We start from the raw sequence: 27933 nt of genomic DNA on the forward strand, positions 1-27933 counted from the left end.
CCTTCTTTTCCTAATTCCAACCATGGACAACACCACAGTCTCTGTTTCCACCATGACATCACTGTACACATTGAATTATCTCCCAACATGCTGCCCTTGTTTGGGGAAAACAAAAGAGAGCTGAGTGTCCCCAGTGCACGTCATGCACATAATGTTTGTCCTTCACTCCTCAAGGCTGGAGGAGGAGGAGGCTCAGGAGGCAGAACCTGTTGGGCAGCACTGGGAAGACGTAGAGATCAGTGACACTTTATTCTGAAGCCGGCAAGGACAGTAGACACAGAGCTGGGCTCTGAGACACCGGCACTGCCATCAAAGCCATGGCTTATAGGAACGCAGACAGTAGCTAAAAACCAATTAGAATATTTATAGATCGCAAATTCATGTCCTGTCTTTTACACCTGCTGCAAAAATTATTCAGTCCTTGGGTTTATTCTAAATGAATATGGAGAGAGAAAATGTCATGTGCTTAATGCAACTACAAGGAGCTGAGGTTTCGGTGACGCTCGAAAAGGACGCTCTAAATTGGTCCTACAGCAAGAAACGGATATGGAAACAAAAAAGTGAGTACGAGGGGTCTTGTACTATGTTTTCTTACCAACATCTTTGAATTGTGGCTCCCATTCAAACAGTACATACATGCGGCTTTCATTGGGTTGGGAAATTCCAAAATAAGTAGACTGCTTTTTAGGGTTCTTGCACATGGGTACCTAAAAACTTCATGTTTTTAGGCATTCTGGTGTTTTCTTTTCATTTTTGTTGCTGATCTAAATTAAACAAAAATACAAAAATCTGTAGTGCTGTCAGTATTTTACACACATTTGCACACAAATACATGTGTATGCTACAACCCCTTGATATAAAAAAATGAGCTAGAAAAACTTTTAGGCATGTGCAATATATGGTCTATCCTCATGTTTTTTATGCAAGAACTTTCTGACAGGAATGCCTGATGCTCATACATCAGTAACATGCGCAAGAGCTTGTCCATGGTAAAATTTAAACTCATTCACTATGGTTGAACTGGATTGTCATTTGTCTTTTTTCAGCCAGACTAACTATGCACTTAATATTATGGAATAATATTGAATATTCTGAAAACTAGCACATGCAAAAAAAAGTGTGGACAGTTAGGATGTGTATATTCTTTAAAACACAGTTAATGTCATATACATGGGCACATTGACCCACACAGTTTAAACAAGCTGCATAGTTTGGGGTCCAGGATACCCTGCTGCTGCTGGTGGCTGTACTCAGTTATGCGCTGCCACTTGCGTAAAGTGGTGTGTATGCACAGACATAAGTCCCTGAATAAATGCTATCTGCGTTTCAGGGCATTATATCTGAACGCATGTGCCACTTTAAACATGAGGGGGAGAAACTGTGTACAGCTGCTGTCACCCATTTATGTCAATGAGTGGCGGTATGCAGCACCAGGACTTCCTGAGCAACAAAATATACAGCATTTTTATGCACAAATACACCCATGTGCATGAAGCCTAAAAGTGCACCATTTACTTTATATAATTTAAAAATAAATAAATAAAAGTGTGTTTTTTTAGCAAAGTTCTAATATTATCCATTATTTAACCTATCATAAATGTATACATAAATATATAAATATATATATCCCCATATATGTTTAATCTTTATTTAGAGTTTAAAGACAAATAAAAACGTAGCAGTATATCCCCATAAATATGGGAATGCACAGAGAGACCAAGTGTTCCACAAGGTCCCTTTGTGCATTCCCATTACAGCCCAACCCCCAACTTATGATCACTGGTTTTACTTTCCTGGAGTTTCCTCTTAATGGTGGAAACCTGTAATGGGAGAAACCCAGCAGCTGCCTTTGCTAAATTTCCCTTCTGACAATAATAGCTGTCTGACTGTTACGGGCCTAGAGCAAGCATGCAGAGGAAAAAAAATAAAATTCTCTCTAAAAACCCAGCTGATCCCTTATAATTTATTACTGTAAAGCAGTCCTGCTGACTAAAAAAGTACCATATGCTTAGGTCTGAACAACTGAGACCCACAGCACCGCTCCTTCATCTTGTCTAAGGGCTGACAGGGTGCTGACTCAAGAAAGCCTGTCTTCGCTCATTATTAGAGAAAGATCCACAAAGTAGCTGCAGCTGTCTCCTTAACTCCTCAACTGTCTCCTTGTCATCAAGCCATTTTTTGGTGAAACGCGTTAAGGAGATGGTGGTCTACGGGTGGAGACATCATAGTTGTAGCAACTTTGTGTTTGTTCAAAATCAAACAACCCGAAAAGCAGAGACTGGAGTGCGGCTCTCGTTTATAGCTATGCTTATGTCTATTGATTTTTTATGATGTAATAATACTGCAGTCCAATACCAAGCTGTCATAGAGAGAGCATTGATGTGGATCTCCAGTGATCCAACATGCCTTCTGCACTGTGCTTCAATCAACAGCAGTCACACTTCCTGAGCCTCATTCTTGATTGGACAGGCTGCGTTGAACTGATGAAGATCCGGACAGCTATACCTTGTGTGACAGCAGCGGTCTGGACCTCAAGCATGCTGCCAGCTCAGGGCAGCTCGATAACAGGGCTGCAGAATGAATACAGCATAATAAACAAAAGGACCTACATCCAGTATATTCTACTATTTACTCAGCCTGACTGCATTGGAGCAATAAAGGTTCAAATGGACGTCAATATTCTGCTCAGCGCATTATGCTGCTATAGCATCACCTGTGGAGTATTTAAACTCCTACACAATAATTGCACGGTGTATTTGCCTTTAGTAAGAGCTCTTGCACTTGAGATGTGTTTGAAAATTCTACTTCGACTAGTTTGAGTGAAAGGATGCAGGCCAACACATCTAGAAAAATGCAACATGTGGGCTCTTGTGGGAACTATTGATGTGAACAAGTAGTAGTGAAAACTGTTTTTTCTTTTTCATGCATTCTGAAGTTTTATAAAAATAACACGCATTGTTTTATAAATAACAACGCATGCAGTGAATAAGTCCTAATACCCTCCCCAGGACCAATAAAAAGTTCAGAGACATATGTGGTGTGATCACTATAAAAACACTTTTTGGGCTAATATACACAGACCTATAAGGGGGTCAGAAAAGAAGCTTCATGGGATATGGATGTGTTGACACCCATCAACATTCATTCCAGCACAGTAAATAGAGGATATCACACAGACGTAGCCTAGGTTAGCGCTGTAGTAAATTCAGGAAGACTGAAGCTGCTTAGAGGTGCCTGTTTCTCTGGGGTAAAAAATTTGAGAAAGGCTACATCAGGGGCGGACTGACCATTTGTAAACTCGGGCACTGCCCAAGGGCCCGGGGTCAGTAGGGGGCCCCATGAGATGCCACTGGTACCTTTTTCATAGGCTTTTTTGAGTTTGGGCAAGGACACAGGGGCCCCATGATCCCCTATTGCCCGGGGGCCCCATGAGTTGTCGGTCCGCCCCTGGGCTACATTAACATGTGGTGTGGTCATCAATGCACAATGCAGCCAAAGAATAATCTTTCTACGAACATGCATTGGGTGAACATGCATTTTAGCACCTATGAGAAGAGGTGGAGGGCGATATAGGTGAGGACTTGTCTCTGGGGAAAGAACAGTGACCAACTGAAAGTCCATTTTGGCCAATCATAGTTCATGTAGGCGGGATCGGACAGGGACTATTACCCAGGGTTGTAGAAGGGCCTACCAACATTGCCCAATCAGATTGTAAGTGCCTTCGTCTAGCCAGTGATCTGTAATAACTATATAATGTAATGTTCAATGGCCCCCTTACATAAATGATTGTAAATGGCTTTGTCTAGCCAGTGATCTGTAATTACTATAAGGTTCAGTGGCCCTCTTACTTACTGTAGATGTATGCTTACAGAGACTGGCCCGTTCTTTCCTATAATGCTAAAAATGATTTTTCCAAAAAAACTATTATAGAAAAATGAAGAACATAATTTTATAGGAAACCATTTCTCAGAGAAACTTGGGGGCAGCCAGTGTGTCTTACTTGTCTGTAAATGCAAGTTTCTTGTCTGTCATGGTGACCCTCTGGCTTGAGTTACTAACCTAGAACAAGTTCATAGTGTATATGCAGCGCAGAAGTTCTACTATTTCTTGTACTTTCCTGGTTTGCATACTTCCAAGTCAGCGATTGGTCAACCACTTACCCTCCAGAAAATTTACCCCCCTTCCTGACCAAGTGATTTTTTGCAGCATGGTGCTGAGTTACTTTAACTGACAATTGAGCGGTCATGCAACGCTGCACCCAAATTAAATTTACATTCTTTTTTTTCCACAAATAGAGCTTTCTTTCGGTGGTATAAATAAAAAAAGACTGACAATTTTGAGAAAAAAACTATATTTTGGACTTCTTGCTATTAAACATGTCCAGTAACAAAAAATTTAAAATCAAATTTCGTCATAAATTTAGGCCAAAATGTATTCCGCTACATATCTTTGCTTAAAAAAAAAATCCCAATACATGTAAATTAATTGATTTATGTGAAAGTTATAGCATTTACAAACTACAAATGGCGGTATAGATACTGGAATTTTTTTTTTTTACTAATAATGGCGGTGATCAGCGACTTATAGCGGGACTGCGGCAGGCATTCTGACCCTGGGGGGAACTGACTTGGTGTCACTGACATCCCCGGTGACACCAATACAGTGATCAGTGCCAATAAAAAGCACTGACACTGTACTAATGGCACTGGGCAGGAAGTGGTTAACATCTGGGGCGATCAAAGGGTTAACTGTGTGCTGTTTCACTATGGGGGCTGTGTGTGCAAAGTCATACAAAACAGTGTGCAGGATCTGACAGGGGAGAGATCTGTATTGTTTACATACAGGTTTCTCCCCCTGCAGAGTTACTCGGCGATCACCGGGACCCAGTGACTGACAGCCGAGGCCCCAGATGGTGGCACGGGTAGTGCGCGTGCGCGCCCCCTACCCAGAGCTGCAAAATCATGTATATATAGGTGATTTTGCACACCCATGCCGCCCTGTATAAGTATTTCTGCTATATTGCAGCGTGGAACTGGTTAAGGCAGTGGGAGGTCAGCCTCTGTGTTTCTGCCAGGAAAGGTTTACATTAAAGTGGACTCTCACCCTTTAATTGCTGTATGAACATGAAATAGCCATATAACACATGTACCTTTATAAATGAATAACACCATGTTTTACTTCTGTCCATGCTTCGGTTGTTCAGTAACCAGCATTGGAATTTGCTGGCCATTGACACCATGCAACTCATAGTGTTGCTCACCCCCCATCATGCTACCTATGTCTTTGAAAGCATCAGGGCACAGAGGAAGTGTTTCCCAGTCAGGCTTTGTAATCACAAGAGGTGGATTGCATGGATGAGCTGAGCTTCACCATGAATTGCACGCTGTCGCTGCTAAATGGCAGTTTCCAATGATGATTGAGGGACAACTGGAGCATAGAAGGAAGTCAAACATGGTGCTATTCATTTGAAAATGTCAAATGACCCAGAAACTGCTGAAACCATTAGATCAGCAAGATGGCTAGGATACTAATATTTGACAGGAATTGTTTAGCAATGGCAGCCTTCATACTCCCCTGACTCCCCTGTAAGGACCTGTTTAAACATGGCATGCTGCAGTACTGTGAGCTTTACTGCAATCCACTTCAACCTGTGTATGTGCATTGCTATACATTTTATATTTCAATATTTTTATTGAAAAAAGAGATATACAAAAACAAGAACATAAAGACTTAGCCCACCTACAGGGTGTGTAGAGGCAAATAAACAGGTTCATAAGTATATAAGCATGTAGTAAATATCAATCAAGAATATTGTAAGCAAAGAAAATACAGCCCCCATGTGGAAGCAAATGTTCCATTGGTCGGTAACATGGGCAGTTTAATAACAAAAAGCCAAATAAACAAGAACATAACAGAAGGGAAAAAAAAAAGAAGAGAAGGAGAAGAGAAGAGAGGAAAGAGAGGGTCAGCCACATTCCCATTAAGTGATAGAGATATACCTAATCCATGGTTCCCATGTGACCTCAAATTTAGAGGTATTGTTAACGATACTCGGAAGTTTAACATTTATCATGATCCAATTAAGTTTTTGTTTGACCCAGCCTAGCGGAATAGATGACTGTTTCCAACTTCTAGCTATTGTAATTCGTGCTGCTAACAAAATATAAAGAATTAAGTTAACTGATTTCTTGGGAATATCAGTGGGCAACAGATGAAATAGAGCTACCTCCGGAGTTGTGCGAATATTAATTCCCGTTACTGCTATACATTTTAAATGGCACCCAAGGCATATATGCAGTGTACCTGCACTACAGCACACCATAACGCATGATATGAGTTGTGCTACAAAAAATATAGCAGAAGTGATTTCTCTTGTGTTGGGGCCTAATAATAATGAACACATTGTGGCACATACACTACATTAATTCTTAGAGGTGTGATCCACCCTCTCTGATCAAAATACTTACTGGTTTGTTCTACAAATTGTAAATACCTGCATAGGTTTGCATGAACTGTGTATTCTGCCTTTGTCCTTGTGAATAGTGCTGAGTGCAGGATGTTGATTTACCATTGTGTCAGCTCTGGTTGACCATTAATCCAGGTTTGTAGGTTTAATTAGGAGAATTTATGGTGTCAAGAACAAACAGAGATTTCGAATAGACAGTCACATGTGTAAACACTGTATAGAAAGGAATAAAGGAATTCATGATGAAAGTAATACACATATGTAGATGAACTATCTCCCAACTCTGGAGGACAATGTTATCCACAGGAAATACACATCTGATTCACAATATATTAAGTGTATAATGGCCCTGCAAATCTAAGGAGCAAATGGGTTAAGTACAGCCCAGGCAGAACTAGTTTTGTTTTGAGATAAATTCAGGAAAGGTTGGAACCTCAATTCGTTTTTCTTTTCTGTGCGTAGACATTTTATCATCATGTATTCATGTTTTTAAACAGTATGAACACAGAATACATGAAAAGAGTGAGAGCTTAACAATGCCAGAGATGTATGTTGTAACAAATGTGTTCCATAGGTGAGACAAGATGACATAAAGTAGATGCAATCTTCTGATCACTAGGGTCTTAAGAGAACCTGAAGACAGCCATTGGATTATGGTCTTCAGGTTGCAGATGACATCCATACAGGTAGAGGAACACATGATTACCCATGTCATCCTCACTCTAAGGCCGCTAGAAATGGATGCCATAGACACAGTGTGGCTGTAAACCTTTTTTTTTGTTTTTGTGGCAGTTGGGGAGATCTTCCTTCTGTGTGGTTACCGAAATAGGACGTGAAAAAAATCTCTCAACAGGGATGCAGACAGAAGGACAAAATGGGTATACCTTGGACGTCATACGGGGCTGTAAAATTGCGTGTGGGATCGAGCTGTTCATTGTTACATCTAAACCATTACGTGATTGATCCAACTTGAAGACTTCATTCATTTTGACATTACTTCGGGAATGGACATGCAAAGCCCCACCTAAGTCACTCTTTAAGCTGGCCATACACTATTAGAATTTCATCAGAACTTTTTTGTTTTAAGAATGTTCATTCTCCTTTCTAATAGTTAATGGGAACAAATTGACATTCATTGATGAGCAGTATTGTGCAGGATGGAAAATTATCCTTGAAGGAATGAATTTCTAACAGTGTATGCGTTTTTTGATTTGTTATTATTATTATTTTTTATTATTATACAGTATTTATATAGCGCTGAAAGTTTGTTCAGCGCTTTACATTATGGTGGGAGACAGTACACGAGACAGTACAGTAACAATACAAATTCAATACAAGAGGAATTTGAGGGCCGTGCTCCTTAGAGCTTACAATCTAGGAGGGAGGGGATAGAGGTACAAGAGGTAGTAGCTGTGGGGGATGGAGTGGTTGGAAGAGTAGAGGAGCCCAGTATTAGCTGAGGGCGGGGTAGGTAGGTTAAGTCCATTCGTTCAAAAATCAAATGTTAAAAGTAAATTTGATTTTGAAGTATTTTTGAATGACTTTGTCAGGTCATCAAATGTAGAAATGATTGCACAAATTTTAGAAAATCTGCTAGTGTATGGCTAGATTAATGCGGGGTACACACATCCAGTATTCTTTCGTTAAACCCAGCTAGCTGAACGGAAAACCATACTAACACAAGAAATGTTAACGCAGCGATCTCCCATGCTGAGCTATTGTGTTCTGATAGGGGGACTGCTCCCTGCCAGAACCCACTGATCAGTGCTCGCAGCCATTGGCTGCCAATTCTGATTAGATTTTTTTTTTTTTGTTGGACAGAAAGCTTTATACACAGGCCAAAAGCTGTCCATTTCCTGCTGAACTGACCGTTTTCTGACAATTTTTGGCCCGTATATACCCAGCTCAAGTCTCTTTTAAATATAGTGCAGCGCTAAAGAATATATAAAGTGCAAAAGAAGATAGTCCGTGGTTAATAAATTGATTCATATGAGTAAGTCCCAAAAAGATAGCTGATGAAACCAGGAAACAATGGAAAGAATGCGCACTCCCCGGACGCGCATGGAAAATGCGCATATAATGAATATCCACTGGAATCTTTATAGTAGATGAAGAGGGTAAACTTCAATCTGTAGGTCAATCTCTCCAGGAAGATGCCCAGGAGGAAGAGAACACTTGGGCTGCTTGTCAGTTGCCAGAGTCTGGTAATTGCTGAGACCAGGAAATGCAGAGACGAGGGGATGCTGTGGCTACACAGAGAGGTGTAGGAGGAGTTCTGTCCACCTCTGTGCTGACGACTGCTGAGAGAAGCAGATGAGCACAGACAAACACACATGTGAAAGGGATTAGGAGCAGCACTGCAGCAAGGAGCACATTCTCCCAGAAGGATTTTGGCTTTCTCAGCTTCTCTCAACAGTCGTCAGCACAGAGGTGGACAGAACTCCTCCTACACCTCTCTGTGTAGCCACAGCATCCCCTCGTCTCTGCATTTCCTGGTCTCAGCAATTACCAAACTCTGGCAACTGACTCCAACCCTCCTCTGGTCCTCCTCCAGACTCTGCACTTTCTGCTCTGCCTCCAGATTCTTCCGTGCAGCAGCCCAAGTGTTCTCTTCCTCCTGGGCATCTTCCTGGAGAGATTGACCTACAGATTGAAGTTTACCCTCTTCATCTACTATAAAGATTCCAGTGGATATTCATTATATGCGCATTTTCCATGCGCGTCCGGTGAGTGCGCATTCTTTCCATTGTTTCCTGGTTTCATCAGCTATCTTTTTGGGACTTACTCATATGAATCAATTTATTAACCACGGACTATCTTCTTTTGCACTTTATATATTTTTTAGCGCTGCACTCTGTTTTACTTGTCATTTTATGGGTACACTGTGATTACCTTTAGTGCTTTAGCTGCTTACTCAGGAGCGTTCACTTTATACCATTTTATCTCTTTTAAATATAGATTACCTTGCAATGTATCCAAAAGTCTATTTTTTCCCCTCAGGCCAACATCAGGCCACCTCTCTTCAGAGACAACAGTTTTACCCCTTCCCCATCCCTCCCTCTTACTCATCAATATTGTCTGAGTGTAATGGACTGTACACCACAGCTGTGAACTTTAATTAACATGTAATGGTTAAATCTATTAGCACAAATACAACCATTTTGTGTGGATCAAGTGATGTTTTTTTTTTGCATGTGAACACACTAGGCTCCCACCAGCTGACCACACTTGGTGGAAATGTCTGGCCAGGTTAAAGGACCTTCTCTGATCTCTGCCTTTAGTTCTGTTACATGTGGCACCAGCTGAAATGGCTGCCAGCTCCAAAAGCTGGCTATATACTCCAGTAGAAATCCATTCACATTTTTTTGAGAACATTGTTTTGATTTTCTAATCGCTATTTGGGTTAAATTGATGTTCATTTTAGCTGTAGTGATGAGAAAATTCTAAGGAGCAGGATTGGAAATGTTCCTCGTTCAGGAAATTTTATTCCAAAATTGAATGTTAAAAGCAAACAAAATTTTAAAGTAATCTATGTCATCCAATGTACAGAGTATTTTTGTATGAGTCTTTGTACAAATATTGTCCGAATGTTCTTCAAACATTTACTAGTGCATTGCCAGCTGTAGGCTTTGTTCACAGCGGCACTGTCAAAGCTGCATTTATGTGCATTTTATGGGATAATTCTAAATATTAATAAGGTCTTATGCACACGGGCACGTGAGGCCGTACAATATAAATTGTGGGTGTTGTTCTGTGCCTAGAAGACACCTATGCAATTTATATAATAAAATATGGCTGTATGTATATTGCATAGGTGTCTTCTAGGCACAGAACAATGCCCACAATGTATATACAGTAATATATGGCTGTACTTTACGTGGGTATACACTGCACTTGTGTAAACATGCTTAAACCTCTGGAAACACACAAGCCACATCCAAGGATTTACACTTGTGTGTGTGCGTGTTTACGCAAGTATGGTAGATACCTGTGTACAACAGCATACAGCCATTCTTTACTATGGGCAGCCGTATGCTGCAGTTGTGTCTCCCAAGTGCAGAAATATGCCCACATTTTACATTGTACGACCTTATGTGACTATATGTTTGAGGCCTAAATGTATGTAATAATTTTTCAAAAGTGTCATTCAACATTGAGGATTTAACTGAATTTAGGTGTGGTCATTTTAGCTGTGTGAATTCTGTGGACCCTGGATCTTTTTAGAAATGCAGATTAAGACATGTAAACACATATAGCCATGACCAAACCTGCTGGAACACCTAAACGTGGTCAAAAGTGATCTTCGAAGCATAAAAATTGATCATATTTCCCAAATGACTGTGTTTAAAAAAAGCTAAACCTAGGATTGCCAGTGTGAATGAGGCCTATCTCCTATGGCCCCTCTCCATTGATATCAATGGTTGCCTTGAGCTTATGTATTTGTATGGCATTCTGTAGGCAAGTTAGTATGTGGCCATTTGGAGCCCAGCTCAGGTTGCAGGTTGGTGATCAAATCTCCATTTCTCTTTTACTGAGGGTGACCAGGTCTTGTAACCAATATCTCCATCTGACTGTTATGACCTTATAATCACTCCATTGGACTGTGATTTATCCCTAAAGTACACTTGCTATGGGTGCCAGAAATCACCAAATGTTACCACCAAGTACAGGAAACATGCACATGCACATCAATTGACAAAAAAAAAAGTGCAAAAAAAATTATTCCTAAATTTAGAAGCTAGCTAAAATAATTTTTGTTCGACAGAGGGTTTTTACCCATTGTAAAAATTCACTCCCTTTTTCTAAGATAAATCAGTGATTATCCCAAAATCACACATTTTTTTAAACCTCTATCTTTTGTCTCAGGTCTCTTAGCAGCAGGATGTCAGATAAAGTCTATGGAAACCACACTTTTACTTCCAGGCACAATTTCCTGATAGACTTGATTGTTGATGGAAATAAGGTGCAAATTCTGGGTGGTGTTTTGTTAGGGCTCATCATTTGCTATGGTAACAACTCTTTTAAGTGGAGAGAAGAAACGAAACGACATAGACCCTGGTTCATCAACCTGCAATAGTAGTTTATATATATATATATATATATATATATATTTCATTTGTAGCAAACTTTTCTTTTACAGTCTCTCCTCACATTGTAACTAGCAGAATACTTACTTTTACCAATGCTCCAGAGATCTGCACTTAGAGGCCTGCCTAGCTTTGCATTAATGGCTGTGGACCTATTATGCAAGCTTGCCATGGACCCGTTTCTTCCTATGACTGGGTCTGTCCTCCTCTGGGTGGCTGCCTTATGTACAAACCAACCACAGAAATTAATTAGGCCATGGCATCCATACAAAGTAAGTGTAGGGCCTGGGCTCAGATTTTTGTAAAGGTTGGATAGTGTTGGCAGAGCTGCACGGTGATGATATATGGAGCAATGGTATTCCGCTATGTGGGTTACACTAAGGCTTCATTCACACCTGTACTCTGTTAGAACGTCCAAGATACTACTTGCATTTATGCAGTGCAAGAAAATGCGTGCTTTTCCTGTTGGTACGCTGCCCTGCCATTAATTCTTAATTGCACCCCAACGCACTTTGCCAAAATGTGTGTTGCAGCACACCAAAACACATGACAACCTATTACCAAACATTGTGTTCAGCTGCATTTAAAAAAAAGCTATATGATTTTCATAGATGAGTCCATTGGGGTGAAGCGTTGTATCGTACTCATCCAATAATATAATAAACATTAATATGAGAGCAGGGTATGAGGTTTTTCTTTAAAAAAAAAAAATCTTGTCCAAGTTTATACATAAATTCTTGTAAATTCAATAAATTTAACTTAGACAGTGCCATAAACAGTTTTCTTTTTTTCTTTTTGACATATTTCGGTGATTGATATATAGAGTGGTTTAGCTGAGTCCCAGTCAGGGACTTTCTTTGGAAATTTGTGATGCAGTACCAAGAACTCCTCTACTTGAGGTTCAGCTTCAGTTTTTGCAAAATTGTTCTCATCATTTGTTCTCATAAGTTGTTTTGGTGAAATCTGCATCTCGAGAATGCCGTTTAGTTCTGGTCACCAATCCTCAGGAAGGGTGCGCTCGAATTGGAAAGAGTCCAGAGAAGGGCAACAAAGCTAATAAGGGGGCTGGAGGAAATCTCTTTTGAGGAACGACTACAAACAATAATAATCTCCCTGGAGAAGAGACACTTAAGAGGGGATAATATTGTAATATACAAATCTTTAAAGTGGACCCACTTTTGTATCTTTTACTTAATAAAGCTTACCTGTAGGTAAAATGACTATTCCCTAAGTGTGCACCGTTTAGGAGATACTCGCTATTTATGACAGACGGCCCATGTGCTCTAAAAGAATGTCATACCCATGCCGTTCCTTCAGAGCACTATGCCGTGGCCCGAGACTCCCACGTGCATGCGCAGGTATGATGTAATTGTGGCTCGGCCAGTCAGACGACCAGAGTTCTCGAACCCGGAAGGAAGGCTGGGTGAAGAAGGAAGCCTCTGCAGCGGTGACAGCACGCCGCTGGAGGGCTTCGGTTTAAGGTTAGTCCTTCATAATGTGTTAGTATGCAATACTATTTGAGAATTTTTTATTTTCTTTTTTCAAGTTGCTGTTTACTACTGCTTTAAAAAAGAACTTCAGCAGTGGGAGGAGACACAATTCTTCCCAATGACACAAACAATGGGGCACTATTCCTTCCACTGACATCTGACCAGTAGCATTGGGACCTTTTCTACTCCCAATGGCCCCAGTCTGGCCCCCCTAAAAACTGAAGGACAGTAAACTGGTCCTTTGTTTAGAAAGTTTGGAGATCCCTGACCTAAGGTTTCTAAAGAAGACCCGTGGTTACACAATGAAGTTTGATGTAGGGGCAGCACAGTGGCTAAATGGTTAGCACTTCCACCTGGCAGTACTCGGGTCGTTGGTTCCAATCCCAACCACGGCACCATCTGCCTGGAGTTTGGATGTTCTCCCTGTGCCTGCGTGGGTTTCCTCCAGGTACTCCGGTTTCCTCCCACACTCCAAAGCACTTCATTCTGAAACTGTATATGAGGCTCTTCACTGTTAGAGTGGTAAGAATGTGCAACTCCTTTCCACGGTGGTGTCAGCAGAGAGTATAGATAAGGTAAAAAAACTTTTAGATGTGTTTCTTACGAAGGCCATAGATAGTCGAAAACCAAATGTTCTGTGGATTGAAAAACGAAAATGATGCATATGATTGTGCCATCATTTGTTTTGTTTTTCTACACAAAGTCCAGCATGTTGATTTATGCATGTTCGATTGCGACACAAAAATCGCGTGTTGCAGCTGGAACACTAATGATGCAAAAAACTGACAACCAAGAATTTTCGTTCAGTTTTCGATGCATCTATGGCCGGCTTTAGAGAACATAGGTTTTTTACTGTTAGAAGTTTAGTGTTAGAGCGGTAAGCATGTGCAACTCCCTTCCACAGTTGGTGGTGTCAGCAGGGATCATAGATAAAATTTAAAAAAAATATTTCGATGTGTTTCTTAGTGAACACAATGTACATGGATATGGAAAACAGTAGTCACACACAAACACACTTTCGCAGGTTGAACTGGATGGACCGATGTCTTTATACAATAGTACCAACTACAGTATTTAACTGTGTACAATTTTGGATTTCCCATCACTTTCTGTCTCCTTGATAATGATGTAGGGTGATTCCCCTAAGCAGGGACAAAGCCAGAAATAAAAATCTGACCTGGGGAACCTAACCCTGCCCTACTCTTTCCAAACAAAATTAAACATTTTGGCTATGCATACACTTTATAATTTCCTGTCTGACCAGTTGACAGCATTGATTATTTAAATAAACATTTTTATCTCAGCAGCTTCCTGTTCTCGGAAATCAATTCCCAGTTTACTTCCGTATGCTCAAGTCTGTCCCTGGCAGGTATATTGCATGAACACCTTCTTATGCTCTTTTCTCTTTTCAGGTCAGTCAGCCTCCATTCCTATGAATGAAATCATCACTGTTCAGCAAGGTGACAGTAAACAATGGACTAAGACAACCAATGCTCCAAGCAGCCTCTTCACAGGTAAAACTGACACTGGAATGGAGGAAGTACAGTGATTGTCTGCTTTGCATCCTGTGTGTAATTAACTACATTTAGAAGGTGAAGGCCATGAGTCACTCTATTAAGTAGGGGAATACTTCCCAAAATCTTTAACAGCTTACGCTGCATTCTGATTGGTGCTTGTCATTTTATTCTTGACAATTATGTCTGGCTCATCATAAGCATGAAGACCTGTTTGTCAACCTGACTGAATCTGCATTTGTTAGCCTTATTAAGTGTTCTTGCATGGCAAGACCACTTACTGTTATCTCACCTATATATTCTTATTATAGCCAAATTTACCACCCTAACTCCTCCCACAGTTTTTACACTACATAGACAGTAATATACCGAAACGTGCGGATTGTTCCCGATTGGTGTGCTATGACTTTGTGGAACGTTTCGCCGAATGGTTCACTAAATATCTGCGTTTTTGTGGTGAAATTGGTCCCATAGGAATGAATGGCGGAATGTTCAAAACTAGAGTGGGAGCTGACAAAAGCTAGAGTGTGAACTGAAAGATCAGGACATGATTTCTTAACTGCCATCACTCCCTCATTTTCAAGCCCACCTACACAAATCTTATATCAAAACGTTCAGCTATCCCTGCTGCCACTAACAATGTTCACGGCTAAGCCATAGTCCTGATAGTTTTCACAATATGACCATTTGTTTGCAACTCACGCCGCCCATTGATATTCATTGAAACTCCACTCTAGCCACCTCAAATGTGAAGGGCAATTTCTAAATTGCGACTGTGCCTTCATTTTTAATATTTCAGAGACATACTATGCATCACAATGTAGGTCTGGGTCTTGTGATTCTCACAATATAAAGCTCTTCAGTGTAGGATTTATAATTTTTAAACTACAACCATTTGAAGATGGCAGCCGCCAGTGAAGTGAGCAAGTTGGAGCAGTTTGTTTTTAACTGCTCTTCTCTGCCCTTGCTGTAGAGTGAGTTGCCATAGGAACCCAGGTGTGTGAGCAGGCAGCAGAGTGACAAGCCACTCCACCCAGTTACTCTGCCCACTCCAGTTGTAGACTACTGGTAGAGGCAAGAACACTTCACACAATTTCCCCAGAAATTGTAGCTTTTCTAGTTGTTTGTGCAACTCTTTATCCCTTCATAACTTTGCAGATCTTCTCTGAATATACTAAGGGCTCATTCATATCAGCAGTGGCCTGTGCTTAGTGATTTGGGGTGGATCACTTTTTAGAGGGCATTTGATAGGTGGTGATATGTCACCTTCCTCACCACCTGATTTAACCATAGAATTGCTGCACTACTGTGCCACAAGCACTTGCCCTGCACATAGTTGCGGTGTGGTTGTGGCGCCGCCCCAGAGAACTGCATTAGTCGAATTCAGAGGCGGAACTAGGGAGGATTTCCCCACTATCCTTGTTCTGGTGACCACTCAAAATTTGGAATTTTTTTTCACTTTCATCTTCAATGATAATGCTCACCTAGACTAATACAGGAGGTGAATTTCCATAATGGGGACACAGGCAGTAATAAAGACCCTGCAGGTGTTCTAATCCCTCTCCACTCTGTCCAAAACTACAAAAAAAGTTTTGCCTTCTGTTATACTTTAGGTCTAGGTTCACACTAGTGTGGGTTGGGAATGTGGGCAAAATCGCACATACCTGACTCGCACAGAAACGCACTGCTCTTTAACAGACTTGTGGCAGTGCAATAAATTCTTAATGGCACCCTCAGGCATTTGCTAACCTGTGCATTTTGTGCATGCCAAACCATCTGGTGCCATAGTATTGTGTATTTTGGAATGAATGGACTTCCGTATGCGTAGGAACGTGCTCATTTACACAATCCATTTTACCAGATGCATTTTTCATAGAAATCAATGGTAACCCACCACACTGCACATCAGTGAGTCTTGTAACATGGAGTGGGACATACTCCTTATAAGACCAGCACTGGATCGGAGGAGAAGCACTGGATCGGAGGAGAAGCACTGGATCGGAGGAGAAGCTGACAGGATATTACACAGAAGGCTTATAAGTGATGCTATTTACATATGCATTACAATGCTTGCACATGTGCAGTTGTTTGCTTTGGTGCATTTTCATTGATTTCAGTAAAACAAAAAAAAACACATCTGGCAAAAATTGGACATAGAAGAGGGAAGGTTTGATTACAGCCTGATTTTTCTCAGCGATGAAATCTTTTAATTGCTGTGAATTGCAACAACATATCAGTTTGATTTACTAGGATGGTTACATGACTCATCTCCTAACTACACATTGGGATTGATTTACTAAAGGAGTAGAGAATGTTTACTTAGCAAAGTGAATAAAGTGAAGCTATGCTCAATCCATATGTAAGGCAGATTCCTGTATTTTTTTAACCTCTTCCTGCCTTGTCTCAGCAGCCCTTTAACGTAGTCTAAACACTGAATGGCAGGATGGGCTTCCTGAACACATGATCACTGTGATTGGCATTCACACTGGTCATATGATTTGTAAGCATGGCCACCTGGTCATAAGCAGAGACTGGGAACTGTCTTTGGCAGCTTGGTCTCCATGCATGGTGTGCGCGGTAATAAGGCCCACTCACCTTGCAGCTGCCCATATACTTCACGTGGTTAGCAAGAGGTTTGATTCCCCTGTACACAATTGATATCTCCTTTAGTAAATCTGCAAAACATTTTTTTAGCTATACTTGTGGGTCACAGTAGTAGCCCTAGCACAACTACCATGTAATGCGGTGTGCTGTGTTAGAAGAAATGGTGCATATATGTTTTTAGATCCGTTCTGGTGCGGTGGCAGCCCATCAAATGAGTAAACTGCCTTAACACTATGCATGTTTATCCATGTGCGTTAATGTACCACAACAGACCAGATAGATGTGAGTGGGCTGTACAGGAGCACTGTATACCAGTAAAATTCCACCATGGGTTCTAACCCTTCTTCACAGTTCCAAAAGAAGCAAGAGCATGTTCTATTACCATGTACCGCATATGTGTACTTGGTAAAAGTGAAAGTTCTTATATCATCTAGTCCAGCCTTTCTCAACCAAGGTTCCTCCAGAGGTTGACAGGGGTTCCTTGAGCAATAGACAATTCTTGCCCATCAGATAAGTAACTACAAACAGCAGTATATTTATTAGCTATCTGTAATGGGGGATGATCTCCAATGACCACAAATGTAAGGAGCATTCTCTGGTTCCCTGAACCTGGAAAGATATTTCAAGGGTTCCTCTATGTTAAAAAGGTTGAGAAAAGCTGCTCTAGTTAGTCATCTGCTTTATTCCTTCAGATGTGGTAGATTTATTAGTTCTAGGCCCTGGAACCTGGTAATATTGTTCTCTTTTAGCCTGACTAACATTCTGTAACTGTCATCTATAACACACGTGCTGCATCCATTTATATTACAGGATAGTCACACCTGCCAAGATCTAACAAATTACGGAGGACTTTTTGTTGTGTATTAGTCATGATTTGGCCTGTTACCAAGTATAGTTCAGATCTTGGATGAATATGTTGTACTGGTATAAAATACAGTACATTATGTTGAATAGGACAGTTCTATTGAGTTTTCATAAGACACGTGCAGTACGTTAAATTAAAGGGTCAGTCCACCCAGAACTGATATTTCATCTTTTGGTAGATGCTGGATAGTTAAGCCACCTAAATATTTCTTATATCCCTCCAGGACTTTATTAGTGAGATTTTGGCATTTTTGTTGTTTCATCTGCCACCTACTGTGATCATTATGGGGAGTTCTCACTGTCCCTGTTATTTATTTATTCATATTATGGAATAAGCATTCTAGCTCTTTTTGTGCGATTTTCACATAGTGACGCTTGTTACACGTGGGGCAGCCAAAGGTACTCACGTACCAAAGTTTGGAACTCAGCCAGGTGCTTTTTCACACGTTTTACCGTGGTTTGTGAGCTTTTTCATGGCAAAATCGCAGTGCGTTGGGGTGCCATGATTATACGCACCCAAACATGCATCGCGATTTGATAAGATAGGCATAATCATGCCTATTCTGCTCGAAATTTCAAATCGCTCAGATGTGAACAGGGCCGTAAGCTCCCAGGGGATCAGGAGCAGAGTTAATTTGGCCATACACAAGTACTATTTTGTACAATGTTGATCTGAACATTTGGATGAAAATTTCATTAGTACATTAAATGTCTTGACGAATATCATTTGAAAGTACTTAAAAAAAAGCTTGTCTTTAAAGTGAACCTTCACTTAAAAGCTAATGTGCCTCTCCTCTCCGTATTCTAACATTTTTTTGGACGTTTTTTTTGTCCCATGAGGTTGCGGGATCAATCTGCCAGCGCACAGCGATCTTGCATATGCAGAGTGGGGAGCCAGCTGTGAATCAACAGGAAGTCACAGCTGGATTCCCACAACCAAGATGGCTGCACTGGAGATTCGAAGACCAGCAAAGAACCGACTTCAGTAGAGACAGGACTGGACTCCTGGATTGGTGAGTACCTGTTTAATAAAGGTCAGTAGCTGTAGAAATTGTAATCGCTGACATTTATTTATTTTTTTTTTAAACTTTAGTTCCTAGTTAACATTTGATTTTGGAGTGAATAGACTTACCCAAACAAAAACCACATACACTGTTAGAAATTAAATCATTCGAGAATATTTTTACATCCCACTTTGAATTTTCTCATCAAAATGAACATCATTTTGATCCCACTAACCATTAGAAAAATGATTAAACATTCTTAAAATGAAAATATTTAAAGACAATTCTGCTAGTTTATGGCTATCTTATGTAGGGAATCTGACATAACATATCATCTTTGGGTGGACCAGTCCTATAATAAATTGTTACAAAACTTTCAGCAGACAAAGTCATTTTGCGCATTGAACCAGTGTCCTGTGAGAACTAGTGATGCCACATGCTTGTAATGATACTGAAGCAACTGTCTATTAGGCTACAGATTTGGTATAATTATAGGGTGGAAATTAGTTTAGGCTAATTATCTTCCCATAAATATATCATAAGAGCTAAATGAATGTTTTTTGCATTGTTTAGAGAGATGCCATGCTGTCAAGGGTTGCAATGGTAAAAGAATTTTCTGAGGAAGTACAGTATCTAGTAGTCACATTCATATGGACTTTGTATGTAATATTGAAGATGGCTTATCTTTCACCCAAGTAGCTTCTTCTGCTTTAATGCGTGTTGGGCACATACTCAGCATTCATGGCCACCCTGAGAGTCCCTTCACACCTGTAGCCAAGGAAGCTGCCAGCTTAGCCTCTGTTTGATCTGCATTGGCCTTAGTGCTGCACATGTGATCAGTTATAATTCCAGCCATTTGAGAGGACAAGCAACCTTGACAGTTTTCATTCATGGCATGCCTTGAATTCAACTGTTTTTGTAAACAGTTAAATTGGCTTTAATTCTGCTTTAAAGGGTTAGTTCACCCTTACCAATAAACTGCCTATGAAGGTAAGGGGTGTCTGCACATAAAAACAAACTGTGCAACATTGAATAAAATTAGGTAATGCCCCTGCCAAAGATATAGGCCATTTATTTACCTTGCGGAACCAGGGCAAGAAACTCTGACCAATAGCATCCCCTGTTCTGCCTCGTTGCTAGGATGTTACTAAGACACACCCAGCCATTATTGCTCACCCCCACCATCACAGGTGTGAGCTGTCAAACCCCTGCATGTGTGGTTCACTATTTCCTCCATTGCAGCATCACCAAATTCAGAGCTACTGCACTGTGGATGATGTAACTGATGTCTCCTGGATAAACTGAGACTCAAAATCACACAAAATCCACTCCTGCAAAGGGCCGGGGTAAATTTTAGTGGGATTCAAGCTCCCAGCTTTCCCCAAAGGCACGGTGATGTCACCCACGCCTCCTGGATGGGTCAGAAGCCAAGGATGAGGTAAGTGGGTTTTTTTCACTAACAGTAAAGTAGACTTTCCATCTTTTATGTATGGTCCAATTTAAGGTGAACATCACTTATAGTAAATGAGGCCCAAAACATCATAGATAAACATGGTAGGCCTCAGCCTCTACTCTTCAGAGGACCTTCAAAAGCCTGATGAATGGGGGCAAAATATTCAATGAGTTTGGATTCCCTGGCGACATTGTATACTCCTCAACAATGTAACCATGACAACTGTCCTACCCATACCAGAATATATGGCTTAAAGGGACAGCTTGCTGTAAGAGGTGACACGTCAGTTGTACCAGCACTTTTAACTCATTTTTCCCGAGAACTTAGGTAAGTAAGAGAAGTCAGAAAATTCTTAGAAAGTCTAATCTTTAGAAGTCTTCCTTTGTTTGTATGTATGTGTTTATATATATATATATATATATATATATATATATGTATAAATCGTATATATTATCCACTTTTTTATTTATTATGATAGAGGCTTCATGCATTGTTCCACGTGTTTCTGATAGTGACTACAAGTGACCATTTTAACACACATTAAGCAGCCATTGTCCACCGTTGTCACCAACAGGAAACCTACCTTGTGCAATGTCATGCAACCATCTCTGGAGTTCATGTATATAGAAAACGACCACAAAGAGGCTGCAGCACTTGGGCGTAGCAAAAGATCATATAAAGACAAAAACAGTATTTCATTTTAATCACTTAACCAGATATACTGCTACAGGGCGGCTCAGCTGTGAAAAATCATGTAAATATACGTGATTTCGCATTTCTGGGTAGGGGGCACGTGCACTTGCTGCCCTACCCACTCCGCTATTGGATGCTGGATATGTCAATCACGGGGTCCCGGCCGGGACTCGGTGATCGTTGGCAGGGCAGAGAGGGAAGAGATCTGTGTGTAAACAACACATATCTCTCTCCTGTCAGCATAGACATGCTGCTTTGTATCTCTGCACAACAGAGAGGTACAAAGCAGCATGTCTCCCAAGTAAAAAAAAAACACAGCACACATAGTAAAACACACACCACACTGTTAACCCTTTGATCGCCCCAGATGTTAACCTCTTCTTGCCCAGTGTCATTAGTACAGTGTCAATGCTTTTTATTAGCACTGATCACTGTTTTAGTGTCACTGGGGATGTCAGTGGCAGTTAGTCAGTTCCCCCCAGTGTAAGAATGCCCGCCACAGTCCCGCTATAAGTCACTTATCGCTACCATTACTAGTATAAAAAAAGTTAAAATAAAAATCCCAGTATATATACTGCCATTTGTAGATGCTATAATTTTTACGTAAACGATTTAATTTACACTTATTGGGATTTTTTTTTTAGCAAAGACATGTAGCAGAATATATTTTTGTCTAAATTTATAAAGAATTGTGATTGTTTACATTTTTTATTGGATATGTTTTATTGTAAAAAGTCAAAAATATAGTTTTTTTTAAAATTGTCAGTATCTTTGTTCATAGCGCAAAAAATAAAAAATGCAGAGGTGATCAAATACCACCAAAAGAAAGCTCATTTAGGTGCAACATTGCATGACCATGCAATTGTCAGTTAAAGTAACACAGCGCCATATCGCAAAAAATGGCCTGGTCAGGAAGGGGTGTAAATCTTCTGGAGGGCAAATGGTTAAGAAAAACACATTAAAAAAAGAGTCTTTCAGTGGTGCGCACACAGCAGTGGTGCCCAGTATCACACAGCACCCACTGAAGAATCAGGATAACGTACACCACAAGGGCACGTTCACACCAGGGGAATGAAAAAATCCCACCATATTGGTGATAAGGAAAGGAAAGGTCTCTTGCATGGAAGCAGTTGTTCATAGTGTCACGCTTATTGTAATATCTTTGAGTCAATTCTGCAAAAAAATTGTCCTTTGTATTTCTCTGGAACTGATATTTGGTATATTTCCATTACTTTCCCAATTTCTCCAAATTAATTATCAGCTTGTAAAACTCTGACACTGCACTGGAGAATGGAATGTGACAGTTGTGTCAGAGCTGCGACCGATCCACAGACACCATACAGACACGTGTAGGAATCTGCCACAATGTCTGCCATTTGTCACATTACCACGAGACAGAGTATCTATGACCAGGAGTGTGCCTGAGGTGGCCATTTTTCCTGCCCCCCACCCCAAGATTGACAACACTACTCCCCTCCCTCCCCCCTGAAAGCCACCATGTTTTTACGACCAACAACCCCCCTTGGTTGCCATGACACTGGCACCACAAACACTAATGCCCAGCACTGTGAATAATTGGCTGTTATAGACATAATGTCATTGGTTGTCATGGTGAAGGCAGGGGCCTGATGATGCTGTGTGGCCCAGCTGCTAATGTCCTAGCAACCAGCTTAGCAACGCTGTCCTGTTTATATGGTGAGGGTAGATCGTCCACCATGAGCACTCCAGCCTCAATTGTAATGTGAGTTTCTGAAACCACAGAAGATGATATCTCACAATGACGTGTCACACTGACAATGGGGCAGCTCCCAACTATAAGAACTTGAAGAAAGACATTTACTTTGCTTTCTCCTCAGCCTGCAGGTAAATGTGATCTTTGTTTAATGCTCTTCCATGATAGGCCACATTCTTTGTCAGCAGTTCAAGTGACGTCAACACTGTTATTTTCTCATAGCCTCAACACACCTGAGCACTAAAGAAGATCTACAGGGGTGTGGATCCGCATGGTTTTATGGAATACTTACATAGATGAGGCTCTATTCACATGGTAATCTTCTCCCACAGGGTGGAAGCAATGCTGAGTATTGAAATGTTAATAGCAAGATGTAATTAAGCCAAGCTGTTGTAATAGCTTCTGTATATCCCAATGAGCTATAGGAGGCAAGGTTAACTTGCAGTTACTGCTCCAGGGAAAAAAAAGTGACAGGTTCAAACCCTTTATACGTGTGTGTGTATAGAATTGTCTGGAGTTGTGCTTGAAATTAGATCTGTCATTACCGAAAAAAGAGCAGCAGCATCGTCTATGGCTGTTATATGGTTTGTAGAATACACTAAAGCAGGCATATGTTACATATGTATCTAAATTGCACCTATATTGCTATAAATACCGACCTTTACAATCTTTCCTTTGACTTTACACGCAATCATGCTGCTATTTGTAGCTCACACAGGTCAAAGACTACATGCGGATGTGGTCTTACCTGCATTGTTACCTTAGCGCCTTTGTAAATAGATATGACTTATCACTATGGAAAGCTTACTAGCAGTATGTTGGCAAATATTCATAAAATCAATTAACATTTAAAATGATGAATCAATAGGTAAAACATGGTTAGTGACGCGTTAATAGATTTTCTGAGGAACTGCAATAGAATTTGAAAGATTAAAGTAATCAACGTACAATCTTTTATGCCTTTTCTTATGTACAGCAGCTAATAAAGAAATCAGCAACTGACTTTTAAACTTTTTGATCTTTATTTAATAACGGTATGCAAACAGCTGATATGCCAGTTTGATGGTAAGTAGTCACCTTCAAAAGATTAAATGATAAGAAAAAGGCTTGATTCTATGGGAATTGCTCAATAATAATGCAAGTGTCATATACTTTTCATAGGTGTAACTTTGACTGGATTTTCCATAATATCTTTTAGCCTACCTATTTTGGCTCTGTACATTGGTCTTCAAAAGGCAGTGTAGCCTTGAGTGCCTTTGTGTTGTGTGCAGTACAACCCACTGTTGGAGGGAGTGGGTTGGACTGCGTGCAGTACAACCCACTGTTGCTGAGGGTAGATTCATGAGAATTTGCCTAAACCTATATGTCTGCCATTATCCAATGCTGCTTTGGTTCCAGATCACACTATCTAATGCCACAGTGGCCGTAAGAGCTGATACAGTCAATATCAGTAAGGATGCTGTTAACATTTGGGCACAGAGCGCACAGCCTGATGCTTGGCTACATGACCCAAAATATTGCAGAATCTGTTTGTTACAACAGATGGATGAGTTTGTGTTTTCTAATAGCCTTACTCACCCTCTGTAAATGTTTAAAGTTAAACTAAACTTTTGGCTTATTTATTAATTTTGTCTCTGTACGTTGGCCATCAAAAGGCACCCAACTGTAGCCTTGGGTGAGTTTGTGTTGTGTGACATACAACGATTGTTGCCCAATCTTTTCTGTTGGTCATTATCCAGTGCTGTTTTGGTTCTAGATCACATGATCCACTGCCATGGTGGCTGTAAGAGCTGATGTAGTAGAGTCTTCAGCCAATATGACTGAAGACTCTGCTAACGTTTGTGCCCAAAGTGCAGAGCGCACAGCCTATTGCCTGGCTACACAACCCAGGAATCAGAACATGGCAGAATCTTCTTGTTACAGCAGATGGAGGATTATACTTATTCTAGCATCCTTACTCAACCTTTCTAATTGTTTAAAGTGAACCTTTTTTTCCATATAAAGTGAATCTAAACTTTGCTTTTTAAACAGGTAAAATGTTGCCTTCTAAAAGATAATTAAACTTGCAGATCCCATGGTACACAGTATGCACCATTTTTCCATATTCTTGTGTATTTCATAGGGTTTCTGTAGTGAACTCATTCTGTTGATGTGTCTCATTACAGTGTATTATGTGCAGCGTAAGTCCTGTAAGCGCTGGTCTCTGCAAACGGTGACATTCACAGCTCCAGATGCGCAGGTGTGTCACGGCTGGGTACAACGTATTCAAAAGGAAATGCAACAGTCTGGTATGTAAAACCTCTCTCATGGTGAAAATAAATTTTGCTCAGCTTTAGAATTTGTGTTCACATATTTTGTTGAAACTAAAAATAGTGGTGTGTTCAGTACATTAACCTCTTTCCGACAGCGTAACACATATATGCAGCTACAGGGTCGGCGGGCCTTAATGCTCAGCTGCTGCAAAGTATGCATCCATGTGGCTCGAAGGATCTCCGAGGACAGCTCATGGACAGCTCCTGGTCATTATTTGTGATCTGGATCACGTGGCCACCAATCACATTAATCACTTGATCAGAACTCCACCTCCATCACCATTAACACCCACCTAATGCATGGTGGTAAGGGGTGGAAGTTCACTTTTATGGACAATAAATAGCAATATACGGTAATATATATGCAGATACATTGATAAATTCATAGTACTATGTTTGACATCTGTCCATGCTATGATTGTCCAGCAGTCCACTCTGAAACCTATCGCCTATTTAGCAACTCATAGTGTTGCTCACCCCCCCCCCCCCCCCATCCCCGTTCTATCCACATCTTTGACAACATCTCGGCATAGAGGAAGTGTTTCCCTGTCAGGCTTAAAAATTAGATAGCATGGTGGTGCTGAGCAAAACTGTAGATGGTCACCAGTTTCCAGTGCTGAATTCTGGACACCCAGAGCCTGGACAAGAGTCAAACAAGGTGCTTTGCATTTAGCAAGGTACATGTGCTATATGGATGTTTCAATATTCATAGAGTAATTCTAGGGTAAGCCTTCACTTTAAGCTGATGATTCTAACTTTCTAAGCTGCATTAGAACCTCAACAGCAGGTATCTTGCTGCCTCTAAAGATACACACTGGTACAATATTTCTGCACCACAACAAATTATCACCATTTCCTTATTACAAATCTGTGCCAAAGTATAAGTTACAAAAGAAAATCTTGACCTAATAGTCTGGGTCAACCACTTCCCGACCGCCCTATAGCAGAACTACTGCTACAGGACGGCAGGGCTGCGCAAAATCACATATATATAAGTGATTTCATATTTCCAGGTAGGGGGGCGCATGCTCCCTACCCGCACTGCCACTGGTGGCTACAGCTGTCAATCACCGGGTCTCCCTTGTCAGCACAAGCATGCTGCTTTGTATTGCTCTGCATAGAGCTGAGGTCACACTCTCCTATATGCCCGCAGCAGTAAAAAATTATATTTATTACTGTATATGCAGCCTGACTGAATTATAGTAATAATTTAAGGGGATTATATTGGGCTTTAAGTGTTAATAGTTCATTTTTAGACTTTAGGTTAGGTTTTAGAGGGTTGTCTGTGAAGGTTCCATAAAAAATGTTCTCTAATGTTAAAGTGTAACTAAAGTTTTAGTAACAAAAATTGTAAGCAAGCAGTTTTTGATTGAAGAAGAGACATGCATCCTGCCTCTTTGCATTGTTCTTTGGAATGTACACTGAGCTGCACATGCGCAGGAGACACACCATCCCTGCTGGCCAATCACGAGGCAGAAAGCCTGACACCCAGAAAGCCCGACACCCAGAAGAAACATGGGGAGAAGATGTCAGTGGCCAGGGATCTGATGGTCGCATTGGTGATGTGTAGGTGAGTATTCTATGGCCTTTAGTTCCACTATAGAGATATTTTACCAGTTATTCAAGCAACTCTAAACTTTACCTAACAATTTTTTACAGATGATTTCACTTTAAGGTGTTTGTTTGGTCATTTTAAATCCAGCTACATTATGCTGGATAAAGAGAAGTTTTAGTAGTGAGTTTAAATGGAACTCCAGCCAAACTTTTTTTTAGCTTTGCATAGAGTGGAGAAAAAAGGTTCTTTTGCTCTCCTGTACTAAGTCCTAGCTTGGCCATAGACAGCTCAAGTCTTGCAACCATGCTAACAGCATGGATGAAGGAATCTTCATTGCCATCTGAATAAGATACAATCACTGTTTGGCCAAAACTTTCCACCAGGCTCAGTTGATTTTTGAATCAACTTTTTGCCAGAATCTTCTTGCAAAGGCCACCAAGGCTCCAATTTTGTATGATTTAGCAGAAATCAACAAGAATTTGAGGCATCTGTGGCCAGCTTTAGACTTTGTTCTACTGTTTTCGTCACCATCCTAATTCAGCTGATTCATGACGAGGAGAAAATCGCACATTGTTAAAGGTGTGGCAATGGCTCGCCTACAAAACTCACTTGTCTACTTACAGACTAATTTCTTGGGCAGCTTATGTATGGAAATATAGCTTAAATGCTATGAAGTCATTTATTAGGAGACAGGCTTACTCATTAGAAAGGATCTCACTACTTTTTTATTCATAGAGTCTTATTCATCTTTGTCCCTTAGTCATTTTTTGTCATGTGTCTATATTGTAAACACATTGCACCTCATTCATCCTTAATGTCTAAAATAGGAAGAATTCTTCTTTGTGACGACCAATCACATTCACTTACATTTTCCAACTCATTTTCCAGCATAGTTTTGAATCTGATTACCTCTGATTTTTGATTTTGACTAAAGCCAAACTTTTACAGAATTGTTAGTCACTTTGTCTTGGATGTTGTTTTATATTCTAAATTATACATGTTGATTTTTTTTTCTTTGTACTCTGTACCATAATTTAACCACTTTCCCTCCTGAGGATTTACCCCCCTTAATGACCAGGCCTCTTTTTGCTACTCGGCGCTGCACTAATTCAACTGATAATTGCGCGATCATGCCATGCTGCACCCAAACAAAATTTAC

At 40.5% G+C, this 27933-nt stretch overlaps 1 protein-coding gene across 3 annotated transcripts in view; it reads left to right on the forward strand.

Moving 5' to 3' along the window:
- Window positions 1–265: 265 nt before the first annotated feature.
- Window positions 266–27933, forward strand: part of LOC149449673 (ceramide kinase-like) — a 57259-nt gene continuing 29591 nt past the window's right edge. For all 3 annotated transcript variants that reach the window (XM_089692944.1, XM_089692947.1, XM_089692946.1), the window contains exons 1-3: window positions 266–560; window positions 14456–14557; window positions 25073–25195. In XM_089692944.1, coding sequence (XP_089549070.1) covers window positions 437–560; window positions 14456–14557; window positions 25073–25195 — 349 coding nt within the window. In that variant the 5' untranslated portion in view covers window positions 266–436. The remainder of the gene's footprint in view (window positions 561–14455; window positions 14558–25072; window positions 25196–27933) is intronic.

Source organism: Staurois parvus, unplaced genomic scaffold, assembly GCF_062004578.1.
Source record: "Staurois parvus isolate SC_StPar_1 unplaced genomic scaffold, SC_StPar_1.0 ptg000608l, whole genome shotgun sequence".
In the NCBI taxonomy this organism is placed as follows: domain Eukaryota; kingdom Metazoa; phylum Chordata; class Amphibia; order Anura; family Ranidae; genus Staurois; species Staurois parvus.